Raw genomic sequence first — 24,296 nt, forward strand, 5'->3', positions numbered from 1 at the left:
ATGGTTTAAATACCATTTCATAATCCTTCATCCTTTTGTGAAACAATAATACACTGTTTTAAGATAAGTAATCATCTTTACATTTGGTGTAGCAAAAATAACAGACCAGCAAAACAAATTTGTATCATCTTATGTTTTACATAAACATTTCAAGAAATAGCAAAGCATAAACAGATAAATTGTTAAAAAAAACATTTATTTATTCAATATGCGCGGAAACAATAGACTACATATGCTCCTAAATGGTCTTCAGAGTACAAAAATTTAAAAAATAGATAAATTAACGTTGAAATTCTTGTTAGAAGATTTGACAGTTTCTAGGTATAAACTCCATAAAAGAGCACAGTTATTCCTACTCTTTCATCAACATTGCAGCTAACTTCGTTAGAAGTCAAAAGATGTTAATATTGCTGATATATAAGTACATATACTTGACAGATTTCCAAAACAAAGTCTTATTTTGAAAAATTTTATTTTGAATTTTGGATTTATTTTTTTTAACAAAGAATCATCTTGTACCCATTTTGTATCACAACTCGAAAAACACCCGATGTAAATCTATCAATTATATAAATGGAAATGAAATAGGACAATACTAGTATCAAACCTTGATAATTATTACACGGGTTATAATGTTAAAATAATGCATTAGATAAAATACATTCCAGTTAAAATGTGAAAAAATGGGGAAAAAAACAGCATGAGTAGAAAACTGACAAAAATAATATAAGAGGTAATTGTAAAACGAGGAAAAAAAGTAAAAAAACGGAGAATCAAACAATGAAATCAACAACAAAATTAATAATAAAGCTAATGGAAATTAGGTAGAAGAGAAAGAGAGTATGGAAACTATACAGAAGGATGGAGGAAATGTTAAGACAAGTACAAAACAAAAAAGGAAGGAAAAGATGAGGTGAAGGTATCGATAGCAGAAGCAATAGGAGAACTTGAAAGAGCATTATGAGTAAAGGAAGAATAGGTTATTTGTAAGAGGAGGAATAAGAGAAATAGGAGTAGATAAAAATATACAAAGAACAAAAATACCTAATGTAAAGAAAGAATTATAGTTATAGTATAGCAAAACAACAAATAAAGCAAAAGGTAATGAGTAAAGAGGACAAGATGAAATTAAAAAATATATTTATTGATTGTGATGTGACATGTAAGGAAAGGTTGATGCAAGATAGGATAAAAAAAATGGTAAGAAAGGAGAGAGAAAGATTTGGATAAAACGTATGAGTATATAAAGCAAATGGTTTATTTGGAGTATAAAAAGATAGAAATAGAAGAAAGAGGTTTTTTTTCAAGAGTAGCCTCAATAGCAGGAAGAGACAAATTAAGAAATATCAGAGGAAGTGGAATTTGTAATGTTGAACATATAAATATGCACAGATAGATGGTAAACACGAAAGAAAGAGGGAAGGAAAGAGACATTTGGAAATATGGTGTATAGATATAAAGCATTTTCATCTGAGATTAACACTGTCACAAATTAAGACCAATGTTATGGATGCAGTAGGACTAGGTATAAAATGACATAAAGGTAATAAGGGTGGGTTACGATATTAATTAGGAAGCGAGACATGCATTTTCTCTGAAACTAATGTAAACATCAAACTGAGTTTTGTTTTGAATTAAACTATGCAAGGGAACTAATCATTTGAAGTCCGATAAAAGAATGGGAATTTCTTAAAGGTGTAACAATCTTGCTCGATCCAATGTAATTTGAGATTCATACCCATACTCACAAATACCTTTATTAGTAATATTATATAATGTGTTTATAATACTAATATAGTATAAGAAAATAATGTTAAAAGAGTGATATGCAAATGTGTGAGCAAATATGTGTGTATGGATATGTGAGAATGCAGGATAGGAAAGCCATTGCGAACCAAATTCTCTTTCATGAGCACAAGAAAATGAAAATAAAACTATCATCGTCATCGTCATCGTCATCGTCATCGTCATCGTCATCGTCATCGTCATCGTCATCGTCATCGTCATCGTCATCGTCATCGTCATCGTCATCGTCATCGTCATCGTCATCGTCATCGTCATCGTCATCGTCATCGTCATCGTCATCGTCATCGTCATCGTCATCGTCATCGTCATCGTCATCGTCATCGTCATCGTCATCGTCATCGTCATCGTCATCGTCATCGTCATCGTCATCGTCATCGTCATCGTCATCGTCATCGTCATCGTCATCGTCATCGTCATCGTCATCGTCATCGTCATCGTCATCGTCATCGTCATCGTCATCGTCATCGTCATCGTCATCGTCATCGTCATCGTCATCGTCATCGTCATCGTCATCGTCATCGTCATCGTCATCGTCATTATTATTATTATTATTATTATTATTATTATTATTATTATTATTATTATTATTATTATTATTATTGTTGTTGTTATTATTATTATCATCATTACAATATAACATTTTATTTTTCAATAATACTTACCATGGAACAGACATAATCCAATAATATTCACTAGTAAGCCAAGTGCTCCGACTGCAACAAGTAATTTAGCTTCATGTATTTCTTCTACTTCAATGAATCTTTTACATGCTTCCACGGTAATACTGAAACACAATGCGACTAAAAATACGGCGTTTACCAGAGCACCCAAAACTTCAGCCCTGGCCCAACCAAATGTATTCTTAGACCATTTCTTTGGTGACATCTGTAAACAATAATAATATTTTAGATCTATATTACAGTATAACAGAAAACAAAGTGTAGAACTTGAAATATGAAGAAACAGAGAAAAACGAGAACCATAAAGGAACATGATGATTAAAATGGAAAAATTTAGTAGACAGAATTTGCAAGATATAAAAATATATTAGTGGTATCGAAATAACAGGTGCAGAAAAAAGGATAAATGACTGTGGAAAAGAAGAAGGAAAGCAAAAAGTAGATAACCTAGTAGATAACCATGTTGAAGAAGAATGAAGAATGAAGAAAATAAGTACAAATAGGCTGAATAGACGAATAGAAGGTGAAAGGAGTATCGAATGGGTCAAAATAATAGAAAGAAAGAATAGAAATGTAAAATTGATTTGCAAAGGCATCTAAGCATAAATAACAAGGAATAAAAGTATGATTTAACAAGAAATGAAAATGAAAAAATATTGAAAAGATTTAATAGGTAAAAATAGAGAAGAAAGACTTTTTAAGCAGAGGGTAAGTGGTTTAGCTGGCAAGCTATTAAATACAGGAACAGAATAGGCTTTTTGAAACAAGCCTTAATAGGGTATACGCAAGGAAAGTGGAAAAACATAGCTATTCAATGATAAGGTAAAATAACCGTTTTGGAACATGATAGATAAATATGGTAAAGGTTAAACATATACAGGTTAGATAGATAATATGATTGAGACAAGTGTAGAGATATACAGTTAACAGACTTCAACATTATACAATTAATTTAAACATTAGTTGAGGAAAAAACTGTTCGAGCAATATATATATGCGATGATATATGTGGAAGTGTTTGTTGGTAATAAAATTAAATCTGAATGTAGGGAAATTTAGTTTAGGACTAAACTATATACTTTAAAGAAATTAAAAGGTAAAGGAATATTTGATGAAAAGATTAAGCAAGAGAAGGGAAGATTAAAAGTAGAATGTTCTTATTTGATAACCTAGTAGCTGGTAGCTTACTATGACATAAAAATGTTTGGATCGAAAGACAGATGAAAACATAGAGATGATACAAGACTATATGGTATTTGAAGAAACAAAAAGGAAGGAGTTAAGAACAAGGATAAGTCAATCAAAATCAGAGTTGTAAAATTTGAAGTAAGGATAATTTGAAATAACAGGAAGGAAATGATGCAAAGGATATTGAAATGAAAAAAAAAATTGAGTTCTAAAAATATGGGATACTATACAAAAGTTAAAATGTATAACAAGAATTAAGTATGACAAGGTGAGGGCATAGTTTTGTAACAACCGTAACTAGCATGGAAATATACAAAATTTTATAAGTTGGAGACAAACAATACTAAATGCAAGTGCAATACAGTATAATTAGGAGTTCCAATTATAGTAGGTTCTATAAATTATTTGATGCGTAGGTACTCTTGAATATTTAAGCAAAAAGAATGAACACAATCATCAAAATTTTTAATTGAATAACTATTCAGAAATACTGGTTTCTTCACTAACAACATTGACCTTGAAATAATTGCAGGTATTCTGAAAAACTATACATATTATCACCATTGTTTTGGCTTTAATTTAGGAGATATTAAAAAGAAATGATCTATTTGACGTAATATATATAACCTATTTGATGTAATAGGTTGAAAGGCAGTTGGGATAAAAATTTAGCATAACTTCATTAATTTTTTATTTTTGTAGGGAATGTAAAATTAGGTATAATTATCTAAGAAAAGGCCACGTCATAATGAATATATTTATGAGATAAGGTTTCAATAAAAATTGCAAATATTGCATAAACTAAGACAGAACGGCGATAATATGTATAGAGAAAAAGTTTTGAAGATAGTTGAAGACAGTATAAGTATTATTTAGAAGAATGTACAAAGATAGAGTAAAACATAGAGTTGAGAAAAAGAAAAATAGAAAGAAAGAACAACTGTGTACTTGAAAAAAGTGAACACTATAATTAAGGAAAAAGAAAGATTAGTAAGTAAGAATGTGTAAAACAACGTAAGAACAATAGGATGCATTATTTGTCAAACTGAGAGACAAAATATTGTTGTAAAACTGTTATCAAATTAATATAAAAATAAATGTTTAGTTACATTAAGTACAAATTTGTTGTAGAATAGTAGTAATAGTTGTAAAATCTGTGTAAAATATGTAAGAGTTAAGATCAGTTGGATTAATAATTATCATTATTAATCAATGATAGAGTACAAGAGTGGATGTCTTTTTTTTTTTTTTTTTTTTTCTGACGTAAAGATAAAGTTCATTTCTTGATCAATATGGCTGAAATAAAGATATATGCAGAGTTCTCAAATACTCAACAGCAACACTTAAATGACGGTTCTTGAAGCAATTTCAAATAAGTTTTTTCTTAACGAAAATGTTTATTTTAGTTTCTGTTAACCAGTTATTAACAGTGGCTAATCATATAGAGCGTTGGGTATGTACCGCTGGTAAGCCGCCTAGTTCAAACAAACAAGTTGGAGCAACATGTGTTGAAACAAATGTGCTCAATCAGTATTGAGCAAACATTGTGTTATATTATTCGTTATTCCTGAATAATGAACAAATTGATTAGTGTCATTCATGTGCAATTACACGAATTAAATTGAATTTATTCAAACTGAGTAGTGCAAAACGGCAAATGCAAAGTTTTTCCTAAAAAAGTCAATGAAAAACAATAAGTATTTAGAGTAGAAAAACGAATAATAAGTTGTAACATACATTAAATTATAAAACAATTCATCAATAAATGAAATTAAACTCACCCACTTGCCTAAAAATTCACCCATTGTTTTAAAATGTCTCGCTGGGTCACAGTGCCAATCGTAATCATTGATGGATCAAGTAATTTATGGCGGAATCGCACACAGCTGATTGCAGGTAATACTGACATGACAGTAACAGGACACCACTGAAAAATAAAGGACAGAGAGACACAGAAACTAGTGAAAAATACTTGCGGATAAACGAAGTTCCTCGTACAAGAAATTCTGTATGCATTTCGTAAGAGTCCGTAGCTAAATCATGTCTCATAGTTCCGTAAAATAATATCAAATATTTTTTATTTCCGCTCAATGACGACGACGCTAGAACTTTCGCAGGTTGGAACGCGGTGTTCAATCTTTTTCGATGTAGTTTTAATCGCCGTTTTCAAGCCGAATTTATAACTGTCTCGTTATTACCATATTTTTTTAAGCGATCCCTCACAGTGATTATGCAGTGACGTGATAGTTACATGTGTTGACCGGGACGTACATTATGTCTTTCACTTTTTGCTGGTATCATATTATCACCCATCATCAGCTGCACACGATTTCACCATAAATTACTTTCTTTGTTAACGATAAGGTACAATGAATCGGTGACAAATTTTGAAGCAGTGAGTGAATGTTTGATCAAATGGATGAGCTTAAACCTCTATCGATAAATCGATCTATCGATAAATTATCTTATAATTTATTTATAATTTTATTAGGCGAGGTAATTTGGTTAATAAAACGGAATTTGCACTACTCACTTTGAATAACAAATAAATTTGATTCAATTAATTATACCGAAATAACAACGAATTGGTCTGATCAGCGTTCGTGAATAACGAATAATTTAATACAAGTTTCGTCTGACATTGGTTCTATATACATGCCTTAACGTATGTTGTATCGACTTGTTTGTTTAAACTCGGTGGCTTGTACCCAACGCAATCGTTGCAGCGCAGCGCAGATATTCTACGTTAGGGGTGGCCAAACCGTGACGCTTTTGCCAAATATCGGGCGTTACATTCTTGCGCCTATTTATTTTTTCGAAGTAGGCGCCATAATCGAGAGAGAGAGAGAGAGAGAGAGAGAGAGAGAGAGAGAGAGAGAGAGAGAGAGAGAGAGAGAGAGAAAGAGAGATTGGCGTGAATTAACACGTTGACGCCGGCGCGGATATTCGCGGTTCGTTCCGTGCGACGGCGCTTCAACTAGCGATCCGCCCTATGGGGCGGCGCGTCACCAAATTGTACTGTTCAATGCTTGGGCCTTAATACCCACTAGCTGATTCGAATAGACGGAATTTCCAATATTTTCACGTGTCCCGCTTGTGGTCTGGCCTATCTATGGGACCCACGGTGGCCAGTCGCAAGAATTGTGGAAAAGTCCACAATTCGTTTTTTATGTTGTACTAAGAAAAAGAAATAGTCGTGCGTTTGCCGTAAATTATGTTGAGTGCGAGCGGCGATTTTGTCGCACCTTCGACTGACGATTTCCGAGCGATCAGGCACTTGAGGCCCTAATAGTATTTGGTTTCCTAGGTCGCAGACAAAATATATATTGGCGGGTAAGTGGCCGAGGACTGTGTCGCGTGGTTTTCCAGAGAACAGTTTGTTTTTGCTTTGGAAAATCGCGGGCCTGGGGGTGAGTTTTAGTTGGAGGAACATTGACCCACCTCTGCATCTTCGGCGGCCCAATTAGAAGTATAGGTCCACCCACATATAGTGGAAAAAATGTATGACCTTTTGGGGAACGAATACGCTCCAGTTGACACTTTTTGAATATATAGTGCGTGACCTAGTAAGGAGGGACCACTATCGAGCATTTAGACAACGACGTGAGTTTTACTGAGTTTAGAGTTGCAAGACAGAAAAAGTTCTGTTGGTGTGCAAGTATTCTGTGTGAAGTGCCTGTGAGGTGCGAGGTTAGTAGAATTCTGATATAACGATCTCTCTTCAAAATCGGAGCGGCGTGAAATTTTTAAAGTGGACAGACAAAAGACCCCTGTGCATGCTAACCACTTTCAAATCTTACAATTGCACCATTATTCGTGGCAAAGACGATAAATTAAAACCCGATACAGTTTTCTCTTACAACAGTGCGAAATTCGTACTATAATAGTTCTATTCGTACTAAATACGTACTAAGAAATTCGTACTAAAAAATTCGTATTATAATAGTTTACGGAAAACAGTAAAATGGTACCGAAAAGTTGTCCTGGAACTAATATGAGGGACCTCTTTAGTAAATGCGTGGTACATACACAGAAAGTGGGGAACCAAGCGTTATAAAATTTTAAAATTTAGAGAAATAAATTATTGATTACTTATTGAAGAGTGAGAATCCCCCTAGTGATGAACTAATAGTAAGACAGAGTAAACATTTTTTAAGTTCACACCAAGGACCCGCGAGGAAGATGAGGAAAAGATGCAAAGAATGTTACAAACGCTTAGCAAACCTAAAAGGTACACAGTACGCCACAAATAAAACCAAAAGAGTGATGACCTTTTGTAGCAGTTGTCCGGACAAGCCAGCACTTTGTTTAGAACGTTTTAAAAAATTGCATCGGTAATATAAGTAGTTATATTTTGTTATTTTTTATGTATTGATTATTATAAGTTATGTATATTGTGTTAAATGTTTGATTATAAGGTAGAAATGTTAATGTATAATGTTAAATCAATAAAATAACATTTTATGCAACATATTTTTTGATATACAAACGTGGCCCATCGGTGATGCATGCCGCCGCACGGAACAATTCAGCGTGGCCCATCGGTGATGCATGCCGCCCCACAGAACAATCTAGCATGGGCCACCGGTGGGTCATGCCGGCGTCAACGTAATTGAGTTACTCCTTTTTTTCCCTTAAACGAAGTAGATCCTATCCCTATTTCTATTTTTCATCCCCAACCGTGAACATAAGAAGATAAAAAAAGAGTTGCTTGAGTTGTGTTGCGCATCTGAACTTGTCTGTGAAAAAAATTGGTGTATGGCATGCAAAAATAGTTGGCCACCCCTGTTCTACGTCCTCTCTTATTGGCCATTGTTTCTCGTTAATAATTCATTAATAAAGCTGAATAGAATGTTTTTGTAAAGGAAAACCATTCTGCTTGTAATAATCTTATTTCTGTTACATATATTGACCCATAACAGAAAATTTGTATCCTTTTCATGCATACAATTGTAGCTTGTATAGAGCGTTGTTCCTATACGCTACAAATGTTGATGTGACGAAATCCTTTACCTGAATACATATTATAAATCCTGAATTCATATAACAAGACATGACGGAAATGAACTCTATTTTCGATTACGGTTTTTTACTTACACCTCTTATAAGAATTAATAAATTCGCGACTATAACTTTTGTAGAGAAATTACACTTAAAATATATCTTAAACACGATAGATGATCACTAGGTGAAACAATATTTTATTGGGTGCAATGTATGCGACAGGCGGTACGAATTTATCAAATAATCTCATATATTGTACATACGTATCATATCTACAGATGAGAATGAAGAATAAAATCGTAACAAAAATATATATAAATACACTTACAAGCAACTAAATCGACTGAAACTCCAGGTACGCACATAAAGTACATTTTTTTAAAAGTGGTACAGCCAATGGACAAAAACGTATTAGTTTTTAATTATTAGGTATTTAGTTTTAAATTGATACCAACATCATAAAAATTGGGCCATCATTTTTTAAATTACGTTACCTACATTCTAATGAACAAAAAAGGTTAAAATATTCTTTAAGATAGGGGGGGGGGGGAGGCAACATTAAGTATTGAAATTTAATCAATTAAATAAACTTTCAATGTTAAATTTAAATTTTTGCTCTTAATTTAATAAAAACATCATTTTCAAAAGAAAGGATATTTTAGTTTTTTTTGTTCATTCTTGCTTGTAAGTTGTACATAAGTGTACTTTAATAAAAATATGAAATATGTTTGTATTTCAGTGTAATTTGTCTTTACTGATATTCAAATTTTAGTTTGATAAACAATAATAATTCTACATAGCAGATTTCATCATTTAGACTTTTTCACTTAGTAGATTAAGGAACTAATCCATTTCTCGCGGTTTTAATTAGTAAAGCGAATCAGGGAATGTCAGCATGAGTATAGTTTACTTTACATGTTACATGTTACATGTATAGTAACATGGAAGTGGCAATTGACATAGAACTCCACTGTAATCAGAACGCAGGGAGTACGTTTTTCTGTTAACATCAGGTTCGTTTTTATATATGTTAACGTCACGAAAAATGTTTCTAACCCATTGCAGCACATTTAATTGATGACGGCACAAAGTTTTATTGCAACACAAACATAAAAATGAGAAATATAAGGTTTCTTGAGAAATTTTTTAGCAATATTATAATACTGGATGAAAAACAAAAAACAGGAATAATTGTTGTGAAATCTCGTTTCTTGATATAATTGAAGCACAGAGGAATAAAAATTTTATTTCTCACAACGGAAGTTTAAAAGTTCTCACAATTAAAGATGTGTTGAGAAACATAAATTGTATTTTGTAAGCTTTTCATTTGTGAAGTTTTTGCACATTGTTGCACGTTTTCGTTGTGACCTTCTACTGTTTTTCGATTGTCGTTTCTCGAAGTCTAAATTGAGCGGTCAAAAAAAAGGTAATCGTGTTAATCCGTTAGAAGTTTCTTGACTTATTCACTTTTTCATTACATTATTACTATTGGTTTCTTTGTTAAGTAAAGTGGTGTCCTTAATCCAGTACATAAGATATCCAACAAGATAAAAAGATTGTTTATCACTTGCCGCATTAAAGTAACCTAGACTATAAATGTAGAGCAATTAATGCATCCGTTCAGACGATTTTCAGTTATACACATATTTTAATAGACATCTTGAACAGACAAATTTCTAGTAGTTAATGTATTATATCATATACAATTTCATTGAAAACATTGAAAACAAGGGTTGGATTTCCATGAAAAGTTTTTCTTTTTGATTTCCTTTTTTCTGTTCCCTTTATGCGAATATTTATGCGAATCTTGTTAAGTATCAATATTAGAAAAAAATGTTTTTACAAAAGTTGTTTAGTATAAAGAATTGACACATATTATCAAGGACACATTCCTGACACCCAATAGGTTTAAGCCGCCGACGATTGTTTATTCAAAAGCTATTAAAGGTTGGAAACGGTACTGTAATTATCACAGAAATTTAAATTTTTCAATATTAGAATGATTGATTTTTGTATCACTTGGTATCTTATATTCGACTATTTATGTTTTTACAATTATGTTCATGGCCGGATAGCGGTCATCTGTTTATATTTCATATTTATTAACATGCTGTTGTTTTATTATATATTGATGCTAATTATATAAGACGTTGAAAGGAGGCTATTCCCCAGCACAATTGTTATTAATTCTATATACATTATTTAGCCACAAATCATGCGGACTTCCTAGAAATTTGAAACTGTAAAATATTGTGTACGTATACCCCTGAGGTTTTGGTCCCAGGTTTGGTCCCATTTATTGATAAATAAAGACGCTTTTAGCTATCTAACGTTCACGTGCGAGGATTATAAAAATGTGCAAAAAATGAATTTTTTTTATTGAGTGTAAAATTAAAAGATACAGCATGAACGTTACAGCGGGCGAGAGAATTAGAACTCGTATCTAACTCGCACGATTATTTTCCGGTTTTTTATTTCATAATTGAAATAATTGAAAGTCAGGATATTTTTAAATAATCGAAACAAACATTATATCCACAGAAATGTTCAAATTTCCGGAATAAATGCGACACATACATCGATCTTTTTTTTGATAACTTTCAAATAAACAATAACCGCCGGCTTGAACCTACTTTTTACGCAGGAGAGTGTCCTTGATAATATATTATCAAAGTCAAGAAAATCAGGTGCGGGATCTTTTCGGCAGTTTATCCCAACTTTCTCCTAAACTACTGTAGATTCCGACATGATTTTATTTTTAATTGAATAATTGAAAGAGCCTGGCTCTAAAATTTCCTAGTCCTATTCGAACGGTAACTTTACCTGATGCTGAAAAGTGAGGACTTCGGTAAACAGAAATTTTTATGAATATCGCGGTTTAGTTAATTCTGCAGTGTTAATTCTGCAGAGTAATTTTATTGCTGTAATTAATGTAAGAAAACGTTTGCATATCTCAGAGTCCATATTCGCGTTTTTGGGACATAAAGACTTTGAAAATATAGTATCTCCTAAATCTCAATAGCTGTGTGTTTATTATTCCTCTCCGTGATGCTTCGTATAGTATCCCATATAATCGTTTTGGAAAATATCTGTTACTTTTCTAAATCAAGTTAGATTGTAAACTTCCTTTGCCGTTTTTTGATTACGATCATCAAATTTTATGAATTTCAAAACAACTCGCAATCTATTCCTAAACATTATAGTTGTATGTATTAATTGTGATACAGTCAGCTGTTTTCGCCATAAGTGTTTTTTATGTTCTCGCCAGTAAACAATGGAAGGCCAGTGGAACACGTTATGTGCATGCTAGGTCTCATGGATTCTGGTGCGGCGTGTGACACGAACGTAACTAATAAAATAGGAATACATATGTTGATAAATAGAACACTAAATTATTCACATTTATCATGAGGTTCTATGTGAAGCGTTTTGTTATAAAAACAGGTTAACTTGCAAATATGTATTTTGATGTTGATTACGCGCTGTTCCGAAGGAACAAATAAAACGTTGGGTCTTCGAAGACTTCGTTTATTACACGTTCGTGACGAAAAGGCTATTTTTGAGGTTAAGACCTTTTAAGTAATTTCGTAAATTTTCGCGACTTTGACACAGTGGTCTTTAGAATATTTAATTTTGACGTCCTCAATATCCATCGCGTGTTGTAAACGAGGGATTTCTCGAGGGTCGGTCCAACATGTGCACGCAGCGGGACATAGAACCGTACTTGAAGGAGAACACTGATTGATAATTTGCATCGTTTCGGCAAATTCCAACAGTGTCCATCCCCTGCACGGTGGAGGGAGCAGCGGACAAACTCCCAACGACGGAGTCAAACGTCAGTCGCTCACACACGATCAACGAACGAACAACCTTTCACAAAAACGGTCGAATTGTGAGAGAAACGTAAACTAACGAAATTTAGATAGAACAAGCTGTCCAATATTAAGTTGGCGGACAGCGTCGCGAGCAACCGCGTTCGATCTGAGCCTTGCTACCTCGGAGAGGAATCAACGACGCGAAAATTGCGGGAAGATACCTGCACGGACGTGGAACTTTGAAAGCCCCTCGGCGACATTTTCGGAATTTCTCAAAGGTCAAGATTTCGGTCCGGTCCCATTAAGTGCACGGTTCTATGTCCCGCTGCATGCACATGTTGGACCGACCCTCGAGAAATCCCTCGTTTACAACACGCGATGGCTATTGAGGACGTCAAAATTAAATATTCTAAAGACCACTGTGTCGAAGGTCGCGAAAATTTACGAAATTACTTAAAACGTCTTAATCTCAAAAATAACCTTTTTGACACGGACGTGTAATAAACGAAGTCTCCGAAGATCCCACGTTTTAATTGTTCCGTCCGTCGGAATATATAGTATATTTTAAGCCACACCAAAATGGAGTGCTCGTTCATTCGGTCATTGTGATACATACGTTTGTTCGTTTAAGTAGTGTACGACTATTCGTGTCCACGTCTAAGTAACGAATAAAAATCTTGTTAATGGTTACTTTGAAGTAGAAGGCGCTTGCGGTTTACCAATTTCGTAAAAAAGAATTAATGAAACATTAAAAGCTTTAAGCTTTTTTAATTTGAAAACTTTTCATACTTAGCAGAAATAATGTAATTTTTCTTATGATAAAGGTTCTAAAGTCACCTGTTCCCTCTCTTATTTCATATTAAATAAATTTGTGCGATATATTTAATTTTCATAATTGAAAAGGTTAATATTTAACTTAACATCTCATACTCGTCTCGTCTTGAAAAATATACTTACAAAAAGTGCAGCGATTTGGAGAAGATATTCTTTTGATACGAAAGAATATAAAATGTAACAACGGCAAAATAAACAGAATTCATTAAAGGTATTTGGCTTCATTTTTTTACTTACCTTTACAGAGAGAAATGCAACGACCAAAGCTGCTACGTCAGATAACATATGAAAACTGTCAGCTATTAAGGCCATACAGTTAGTTACATAGCCCACTACTATTTCTACTAAGAAAAATAAAGCAGTGAGCCATAACATCGTTAACAAACGACATTTCTTTCCTGTGAAACGACCCATGGCGGTGTTTGTACCTAAAAATGATATTTAATTTGTATAGAAAATAAAATAACATTAACAGATCAAAAATAATGGTCAGATATTGTACAAAGGTAATAATAAAGGTACTCAATTCTTATCTAACTAACTTGTACGTTTCAATTAAAGGAATATAGTTCCATAAAGGAAACGGAGGTCTTTTTACATCAAATCAAACTTGCAGTGAATCTTTCGATAGAAAGATTATCGAAGGATAACTAGATTGTAGTTTATAAAATGACACAGAAAACTTCTGAAAAAGTGTGTCAGAGGGAGTTTTACGAGAGACATCTTATGCTTCGACGAAGGGAACGAAAGAGGAACGGGAAATCCAGAGCATTCTATCGAGAACAGGTCTACTTGTTACACTATGGGTGGGTCAGGTGTTAATACTTTTTATGCAAGACAATTGTACCTGTTAGTAACGCACGTAACAATGTTTGCTTTTTCTCATTTAATGAGTATTTAGTTTTGCATAATACTTTGTAAATAATAAACAGAAAAGTTTGACTGTTTTAGTAGTCCTAAAAGTATCATACATTAAAAAAAGATTAGACTAAATAAAATTACTATGTAGGAAGCTCGATAACAGAATATTCCTAAACATTAATACGCTCTTTCTTTTACTAAGTGAACTCCTAAAATTTTTTAAAGTTAATAATTATTCTTTGCTCCAAGTTATACATTAAATGATGTAATAGAAAACTAAATTAAAAATTTCATTTTTTTTTTAAACTTAATTCATACTTTTGAAATACTATATACTATCTATTATATTTTCCAAATTTTATTGAAATCCTACTATTAGATGTGAAGGTGTTACTTGTTTTCTAAAGGGTGGATGTCCTTCAAATTTCGCCTGGCACACATAAGAGCTCACCACATACTGTTACGCGCGCATAGTATTTTAATGGACGTTGGAGTTATAATGTATAATAAATTTTGTTAGGATTCGGGAGAAAACCTAATATCACAATATAATTAAACGGTGGAGAGTACAAACATGGAATCATCATATGTTCGGTACATTTTTCGGAATTAACTTTACAAATTTTGTGTATAAAAAATTAAATGTTAAATATATTGAAAAATTTTCACAAATTCTCAATCGAAGTTTTTAAGTACTATATTTATATTTTTGTGGTAAAAATGTCTTGTATAGCATAATTAATGTTTTTAACTTTTTAGATATATTGACATTTGATAGAGTGCGCTGTACTTAACACGTTCGCGAACGCGAATGTTATAGCATTCATTTCAACTGTAGCGCAGAATGACACAACTGCTACAGCATTCAAATTTTAAAGCCAATTATTATTCATTTAATTTTATATAACCTTAATTGTTCCCAATTATTATGCATTTTAAAGTAATGGCCAACTGATGAATTTCTATTGAAACTTCCACTCCGAAGTTATACTGTGTTAATTACATTAATTTAATTAACTCAATTAGTTGATATTACGGAATGCAATATATATTACATTCTAAAATATGTACTGTATTACTTATGTTAGTATCAACTTCTTAAATCGAAATTTAAAGTTTGTATTTACCCTCTTTTTCTCATAGTTTTCCTTTGGACGTATGCTTATTTAATTCTGAACTATTTATCATAACTAATTGTAAGGGGAAAAGAATCATAGATTTTTACCAATTTGGCAGGAAGAAGATCGAGACTAATTTTTTAATAAAATTAATAAGAAGCAAATAGAACGTTTCTATTTTTGATTGTGTATAAGCGCTTGCCACAAAAGAAAGAAAATTGTCACGCTAAAAACATTGTCGGAGAAAGTCTGCAAATAATAATTCACTGCACTTGTCAATATCTCCGATTATTAGTTAATTGAAATCTATAAAAATATATTAATTCACATTCGTAACTTTAACCTATTTGTTACCCATTTAATTACATGTTGCTTAATACTACTTCTTATAACATATTTACTAAAATAACTTTATCTCTATGTGACAACTTCAAAAGTTGATGCGATAACAACTATGCGAAAAGAACAGCAAGATGTTGGAAAAGTAAGGCCCGCTGCAATGTACACTGTCGGTCCGTTCTCGATTCGATTAAATCTTTTCCCATTGTTTTCTGGAAAAGTTGCTTGCAAAAAATATTTTGTTGAAGCGAGGTTGAATTAATCCGGTTCCGAACCGATAGTGTATACGCGTTACTTGACATTGCTATTTGTTGTCAATTTGCTACTTTTCTAACGGACAGTAAAGTAAAACTGGCTAAATGGATATCATTATTGCAATGGGATTACAATGCGATATATTTGTTTTTTTTCCCGCACTCACCTATTTTTTTCTTCCTCTTAGACCCTTCTGTGATACGAATGAAAAAATACCTGCTAATTTTTACTCAGAGCCAAAAGTAAACGGGCAATTTAAACGTTTTGTCGCTCCTGCACAATAACAATTGACGTATCGTAAACTTATTTCCGGATTATTCTCGGACTAGAACTGACGAACACCTGGATGACAATAGATGATTTTGGCATAACAGATTTTCCGATTTTTCTGGATAGAAGTTAAGAGATACCGTTAGATGAATAAATTAGAATATAAGAACTGTTTGTAACTCTTCTTAAGATTCAATCTTTCATTATAATTCGACCATGGACTCTAAATTCACTCTTTTAATCACGCACCTGGACTTTTAAATTCTTTCATTTATTCGGACTTGGACTATTTTATTCATTACGACACGAACCCTTATACTTAGAACGTCGAACCTATACTATACTAAGTATAGTATTATTAATAATAGTATTATGGTTGTGAGTGCAAATTTACACTCGCTAAATATGTAAATCATATTATATGTAACGTGGGTGATGCAACAGTGATCTTGAAGTATTTTAATGAGGAATAAAAATAAACAAATTTTCTTTTATACCACATTTCACATTCGAAATTTCACAATTTGTGCCATGAATATTTTTCAATAATATTGAAGATAAACGAAATGTTCGTATTTTGAAAATACTGTATATAGTAAATTTTCTTTAGGAATAGTAATACTTATAGTTTATTTATTTTGAAATAAATAGAAAAAATTTGTCTCAACATTCAACAAAAATAATTGTTAAAAAATTATCAATGAAAAATACTAACCAATCACGAAGCGTATAAGTGCCAGAGTTTTGATGTCTCACTAGCGGCAACATTAGACATGCGCCAACAGTCGCCAGACTCGAGCAAATATGTTGAATTAGTTATCCAGCGTAAAGAATGTATCAGTCGAATTTATTCGTTATTCAAAATAAATAACAAATAAATCAACAAAAATTACTCTTAAAATTTGTATTGCAAAGAGTTAAGCATAAATATTTTCTAAAAAATGAAATACAGAAAATAAAGGATAAGTTACAGTCTACGTTTAGTTAAAAATTCAGCAATGGATTATATTAGACTCACCCACTCACCTGATTTATTACTTTAAAATGTATAACTAGATCACTGGAAAATGGAGTAATTTATAACGAAGTAGTGCGTAGCGCACACCTAGTAACGAGTATTATGATACCACAAAAAGATATATGACGTAAAGACAATATACAACAGAATCAACTATTCTAATTATTAACCATTCACTTCTCTGTACGGTCACCAGTACTGAATCCAGTAGATAAGATGATACAAAGGAATTCTACGCGAAAATATATGTAAATTCATTACTGTTTTTACGTTGGATAAATTTGTGATCTTGAAAATAGTTAATTAAAATTATCCCAGGAAGTACTTAGCATGGCCACTTTCTCACTTGTAATCTTAGCGTTAATGTCCCACTGAGTGAGAATTCAAAATATTTAATAATATTCCACACTGCATGTTACAGAACATGTTGCTATGGAATCGTATAAAATACTGTCTGAATTTCATCCAAGAATCATCGACTACTACCAAGTGTTTCTATGGCTAATATTGTTCGGTGGTGTCGTATTACGTAACACAGCTGTACGTTATGCATCGATTGCAAGTAATACAACACGTTTGAAGGGTAAATGCAGAGGCATACAGAAACGAGTGAAAAATACTTGGAAGTAGTTGAAGTTTCTTAGTAAAAATTCTAACTAGTTGTGTAACTACACTTTTTATTCTTCAATTTGAAATTTGTAGCAAGGTCAGTCTACTTTAGATATGCGCTGAGGTGCCGTAATACCAATTTTTGATCATCACATTGCTAATCTAACCGTTAAAAGTCGCATACTTTTAGAAACGTTTCTTTTTCTGTACATAATGGGTGTCGTTGTCTTCTTTTTCCGTCCACCACAAAAGTCATCGGTTTTGTACGTCAGAAAAACGTCAGCCTCTTTACCTCAACCTCATGCCTATGATCTTTCTTTTCTCTTCTCTTTCCTCGAACAATCCTCTCGGCGGTAACCAAATTTGTCGCATTCTGCGCATTGTATTCTCGACTTCCTGCAGTCCTTAACCATGTGACCCGCTTTGCCACAATTATCACACTTGATCGGCTTCGGCTGTTCCTTCTCTGCTATCTTGACCAAGTCCACCATCTTCTCGTCGTTCAGCTCGATGTCCAGCCGCTGTATAAGGTAAATAATTGCCAAACTATTGTCCCGGTTTCGCTTCATACAGGTCTGCTTCCCGTAGCATTCGCGAGAACGGCATCGTTCGCCTGAATTGGGCGACTAAATAAATCCTCATCTCGGCTCAAGTCGTCCTGACACGCATTCTCGTGTCATACCATTGCCGAGCATGCCCTTTCAATCGAATCGTGATCAGTCGCATTACGTTTGAATCATCTCAGCCACACTGCGCCACTAATTTGTCTACATGTCGGACCCAAGTTTCAGTTGCAAGGTCCTCCTTTGCAGGGTTGTACACAGGGATCAGATTTTCGTCACCGTCAGCGATATCAGTCCAGACAATTTTGCATGGACGGCGGTGCTATAAGTGTTTATGAGCGCGAACTGTATCTTCGCGGGTTGTGGGATGTAACTCGCGAAAGGCATCTCCACGGGCTTCGGGAACGCGATTTGAACACTGAACGTAACTGTCAAAGGAGTTTCTCCAACGTCACCCCTAATTTCTCGAGACGCGCTACGACGGAGGCGGTCCTCCTGTCGTCTCAGACCATATTTTATACTATTTACACTTAACTCTTTAAAAGAGTTAACTATGTTATTAATAGTTTTATGATAATACTATTTCACTTACACTTAACACGTAACTACGTTTTATTTTGCACTGAACTATGTCCTATCGTATACTGAACTATATCACTATATCGTATTATAGTTACAGGTTCTATACTGCTTCTAATATGTAAGAAGTTAAGAAAATAGAAAAAAATGAATGGCTAAATAACTCATAGGCGTATATTTTATTTGCTTTCTCACAATCCAGAAGTTCGTATATGTCTTTTTAGGCCTCGAAGACAACTCCAACGCCATGGCCTACTCGAATGTTTAGGCAAGGCCTCGGAGAGGGGAGACACCGCAAGGAAATGCACATGGCCCTCGTCGGCCGCTCGTGGATCGTAATAAAATATTATTATAAGTGTTGTTTAACATGTTGATTGCGTATGAAAAGTCATGTAATTGTTGAGTGTGACTGAAATATTCTTTTTTTTTTTAAATTCCATTAACTATTTGCTACGTGCTCACTATGTGTTCCACTGAAAACTCGAATTCCGAAATTGAAGACGTTTCATATTTGTTTGGTCTGTCCCTAAGCTTAATCGACAGGCAACAATTCTATGCCTACTCTTTAGAGCTTTCATCAACATTTAGAAATTACATAGATGCTACTATACAGTTAATTTTATAATAATAATAATTGTTATTATACTATAACAATAATAATAATTATGTGTAAAAGAAAAAGAATCGACAGCCAGTCACACGTTCGCGCGGCAGGAACTGCGCCTTGAAATTTAAACTCCACTTCAATAGGTATTATATGTTAGGTGTGTCTGCTGGTATTGGCGTGGAATAAAAGGTAGAAGCTAGTTGCAGAGCAAAAGCATATGGTTTCGAATTTGCAGCTATATTAGTTATTAAAAAATCTTGTAATATGAGTTGTAGAAACGATAGTACTGCAAGACCTTCGCGTTCTGTAGACAAAATAAAAAGACAATGAGGAGCATAGGGCCCACCACATGCTCGGCAGTCGCGTCGAGTGAGACGATGACGGGTTTTATGGTACGGATTCGACTTGCTGGAAAGGGACCCAGGCGGGGTCTCAATGAAGTGAGTACCATAAAACCTGGTCATCGTCAAAAAGCCGGGAAAGTCCCATTAAAGGAAGAGCACCTTAACGGGGATGAAGTAGTAGGCGTTTTGGGAACACTTAATTGGTCGGAAAGGTCAACACCAGTTGTCTACGGTAGCGTTAAAAGCATAGGCGAAAGAAGCAGAGACTCAGTTTTTTAAGAAAAGAGTTAGAAGAGATTAAGCGAGGTGCAGACGGAAGTAGAGTAAGCAATAAGGATAGAAATATATATGAATTTCTTTAGAAGAACACTGTGTAGTGTCGTCTTTTTTTCTTTTCTTTTCTTTTTATTTGCCTGTTTTCGAATCCCTGAGCCCAGCTTAGTTCTCCTACACATCCCAAAAAAGAAAAATGCAATCTAATAAGCCTCTAATAGATAGATGGTAAAATTGCAAATTTTTTGACTGAGCTTTTGGACGAGTACCCAAGACATTCCACAAAACACTCATCATATTTCGGATTCTGAAGAGGAAGAATTGTAAGACGTACAAAAGGCGACATGTTATCAGCATGATTCCGCTATGGTAGAAAATATAATTTGGGAAAATGACCCCACAACAATGAAACAAGTTCCTTTCAGAAAATCAGAATATTTGTTGCAACCTGTTTCAGGTGACAATCCAATTGGTTAATATCGCTATTTATTTACCGAAAATACTTTGAATGAAGTAATTGCTCAAATAGATAACTATACGTGTAAAGTACTTTGTCACCGTGAAATAAAAGCATTCTAGCATTAATGCTCGGAAGGAAACTACAAAAGATAAAATATTGGTATTTCTGGAATTAGTTTTACATATGAGAACTATAGGGATAAATCGCATTCAAGATTACTGAAAAACAGATACATTTTTCGGCTTGAGTACGTTCTCATATAATACGAGTAGGAATCGATTTGTTTTATTGTAAGGGCATCGCACTTCCTACAAATCCCACAGAAAAATGTAGAATCCTTAAAGGATCAACTATACAATATCAGAAGTATAATGAATTTCTTCAACACGTGATTAGCTAAAGAATATTATCCAGGAAGAGAGATTAGTCTAGATGAGTCGATAATATCGTGACATGGACGGCTCATTTTTAAACAGTATATTTCAAATAAGCGTTCTAAATATAGTATCAAGTTATATATGACCACAATAGTTAATAGTATGGTCATCAAATTTTTGGTGTATACCGGCTTGGTGGATGCTTCTGATAGGAAAGAACGTGCATAAAAAATAATGTTGAATTTATTGGAAGAAATGCTTGATGTTAGATATAATGTATTTATAAACTGGCAAAATGTCTTGTTGATAGAAAGCCTCATTGTACTGAGACAATCAAAAAGAAGAAGCAGATATTTTCAAAAGACATTAGCGAGAAAAATGTAAAGAAAGGAGAAACTATAGTAAAGTAAGATAATAATGTATTCACTGGCAAATAGAATGATAAAAGAGACATAATTTACATTTTTAATGAATACAAAAATGATATTGCAGAAACGGCAGAGAAAAGAAGCAAAATGAAATCAAAACCTCTTTCTGTCATTCAATATAATAAATTTATGGCAAATAATGGTAAGCAAGATCAGATGTTTGTTTATTATACATGTGAAACAAAAACCATTAGATAGCCTACCAAAATATTTGTGCATATTTCCTTAATAATAATTAATCATTACTAGTTCTCACTTTCTCTATAACAAATATTCCACTAAAAACATGTCATTTTATGACTTTTGTTTATCGTTGATAAGATATTTATTGAAATCATGACCTGTCCTTCGTGCTTCTGTGTGTGATTCAGTTGAATCAGAACATGTGCTCAAACCGCGGAAAGTAATAAACACACAATAAACACACAAAAAAAATGTAAATACTGTTTGCAGTAATAATATGATTGTAACCAAATTATAATAATTCATTTACATTAAATATTTCGTAGTGATAAAATATCATACAAAAATAATGCACTCAGTCGCTTATTTTCATTATTTTATTTCCACTTTACACATGACGCGCGTAATGTGCCATTTAAGAAATAATTTTACCTTTAGTGCCTATCACGTGCTGGCGCATAGTTAAAATATTCTATCAGGAAAGGCCTAAATATTACTTAGTAACCAGTATAATACACATAATCACGTTTTATTACCACTTTTCAGTCATGTTTGGCATAGAAAATAAGTGACCTTCTGGGAAAAACCCCTTTCTATGACGGAGCAATAATTATGAACGCATCCTCACGTGACCAGCAATCAACCTGATAAGCTATCCAATTTTCCGGGAAAGGTCGGAGACTACTGCCTCGGAAATGCACGAGGCAACAGCAGTTCTAAACGAATCTCGGTGAACAGCAGAACGAACTTCTGAATTAAAAATCGTAATTCGTAATTAAAAATAAACTTGTATTATCGATGCCACAGTTTTATTCCATTCTTTCCTGTTCCTACATGTAATAAAATTCTAAATAGTTTATGAATGTGTAGTTAAGTTCTATATAATTCTGTACTGCAGGAGACCGTTAGCTCGGAAGTTTTATAGTAACTATCATATGAAATTAGTTTTTGTGTACATTCATAATAACTAAAACAATTAAAATATTGAACAATTGCATTTGTAAAATAGCTACATCTATATGTTTCTTAAAATATTAAAAAAGATACCGGCAGAAATTCATCCATTGTAGGTAACGAAGGAAAAGGTCTCATTTCTCTATATTTTCTTTTAGAAAATATGTCTATGAGGTATTTGCGATATATTGAATTAGTGTATTTGCAAACAAGTATTTGATGAAATAAAGTAAAAAACTTTAGTGCTTTTTCTGGTCAGGCTATAGGTTAGCTACACGTATTCCAATTTCGATGATTTTCAAATATGTGATGAAGGACGTGATTTTGAACAGTGTTTACTTGTGCGTATAAATATGATATTGCATGATGTACAATGTTTTTACAACACGAGACATATTCGCTCTCGATTAGGGATTCAACAAATGCTGCACCGAACGCTCTAGACTAATTTCAACATCTACCCTGAAAAAACGATTCAAGATGACCAATTCTAGAAAACCCTTGCCCACTGGTTCCTGAAAATATCGATTGGACATGGAAGTAAAATTGTATAACGTAACCAAATATATTGCGAGTGTGTATTGTTTGATTCTTGATGAGCGAACGAAGTACCTGCGAAAAGTGAATACCCTTCCTTATTTTATAATTCCGGAAGGTCCGTATTATTTCCTCGGGCAATTTATTTAGACTCAAGAGACACGAAGAAATTGGGATCTCGATACTCTCCTTTTAATTTTGTTAGCGTTTATTGAGTAATTCCTTTTTACCGAACCTTTTTCCCTGCGCCGTATTATATAAAAATTTGTTTAAAAAGAAGATAGGTATGATAAAATTTTTAATGATTATACAGAAGTAAACATACCTTTGCCAAGAGTCTCCATAATTAATGTTTTATAAAAGTCTATTTTTCTCATATTCCAATGGAACCGAACTAGATACTGAACTATCTACGCTTGAAACTGATACTACACTAAATTCTTAGAATCGCATATGCGTCGTAAAAATATAATATTACTATTCACATAGGTGTCGCGAAGTTTACTTTAAGCATAGTATTGATCAATTTTCAATCGTGGATTTCTGTCCATGGACGATCGTACTGTGCAGCGTTGAGGTTCATTTATTGTAATTCTAGATTTTTCTAGATATATAAGCAACTTCTACATAAGGTTTGAATCTTTTTCTTGCTTAGCTGGGAATCGGAAGCAATCAAATATGCGTGTCAGAGAGGAAATCTGAATTCGATTTCCATTCGGAGAACCCATTTCTGGTAACGTATGTACGCACTTAGATATATCTTAGCGTAGCGCGACTATTTATTTACTATTTCTATAAATATATCGCAGAGGCTTGTAAGCAGGATTCTATAACGGGTGAATTGTAAAAAATCTTCTAGAAAAATGAAAAACACTGTTTATCGGAGATACGAAATTGAAAACATTACTTATTGAGATAAGATTAGTATTACCACACTGACACAGTGAAATACAAAATGATAAGGGATGAAGCTTTGGTTAGTGTAATTCTTAATAGCGGACGGCGTCAATTTTTGTGAAGCTTTCTGTAAGCTGTTATCATGCTGACGCATATGTACTAGAGAGTGTGGACGTACACTGAGTCTCATCAATTCTTCGCGTGTGAAACTGACACATGTTCAGATCAGAGGTCTGATAAATAGGAAGCTATTTACTTTATTGACATTTAGCATCATATAAGTTTTCCTGTGAACTG

At 33.3% G+C, this 24,296-nt stretch overlaps 1 protein-coding gene across 7 annotated transcripts in view; it reads right to left on the bottom strand.

Annotated features, from left to right (window-relative positions):
* Znt63c (solute carrier family 30 member 1) overlaps positions 1 to 24,296 on the bottom strand; it is a 78,510-nt gene that overhangs the window by 8,727 nt on the left and 45,487 nt on the right. For 3 of the 7 annotated variants that reach the window (XM_076902383.1, XM_076902382.1, XM_076902381.1), the window contains 2 exons: positions 13,565 to 13,755; positions 2,469 to 2,691 (listed from right to left, as the gene is read on the bottom strand). In XM_076902383.1, the coding sequence (XP_076758498.1) occupies positions 2,469 to 2,691; positions 13,565 to 13,741 (400 nt within the window). In that variant the 5' untranslated portion in view covers positions 13,742 to 13,755. Of the gene's footprint in view, positions 1 to 2,468; positions 2,692 to 5,455; positions 5,616 to 13,564; positions 13,756 to 23,427; positions 23,559 to 24,296 lie in introns of those variants that run through there. The other 4 variants (XM_076902379.1, XM_076902384.1, XM_076902385.1 and 1 more) reach the window with 4 other exon arrangements.

This window comes from Xylocopa sonorina, chromosome 10 (assembly GCF_050948175.1).
Source record: "Xylocopa sonorina isolate GNS202 chromosome 10, iyXylSono1_principal, whole genome shotgun sequence".
Taxonomy (NCBI): Eukaryota; Metazoa; Arthropoda; class Insecta; order Hymenoptera; family Apidae; genus Xylocopa; species Xylocopa sonorina.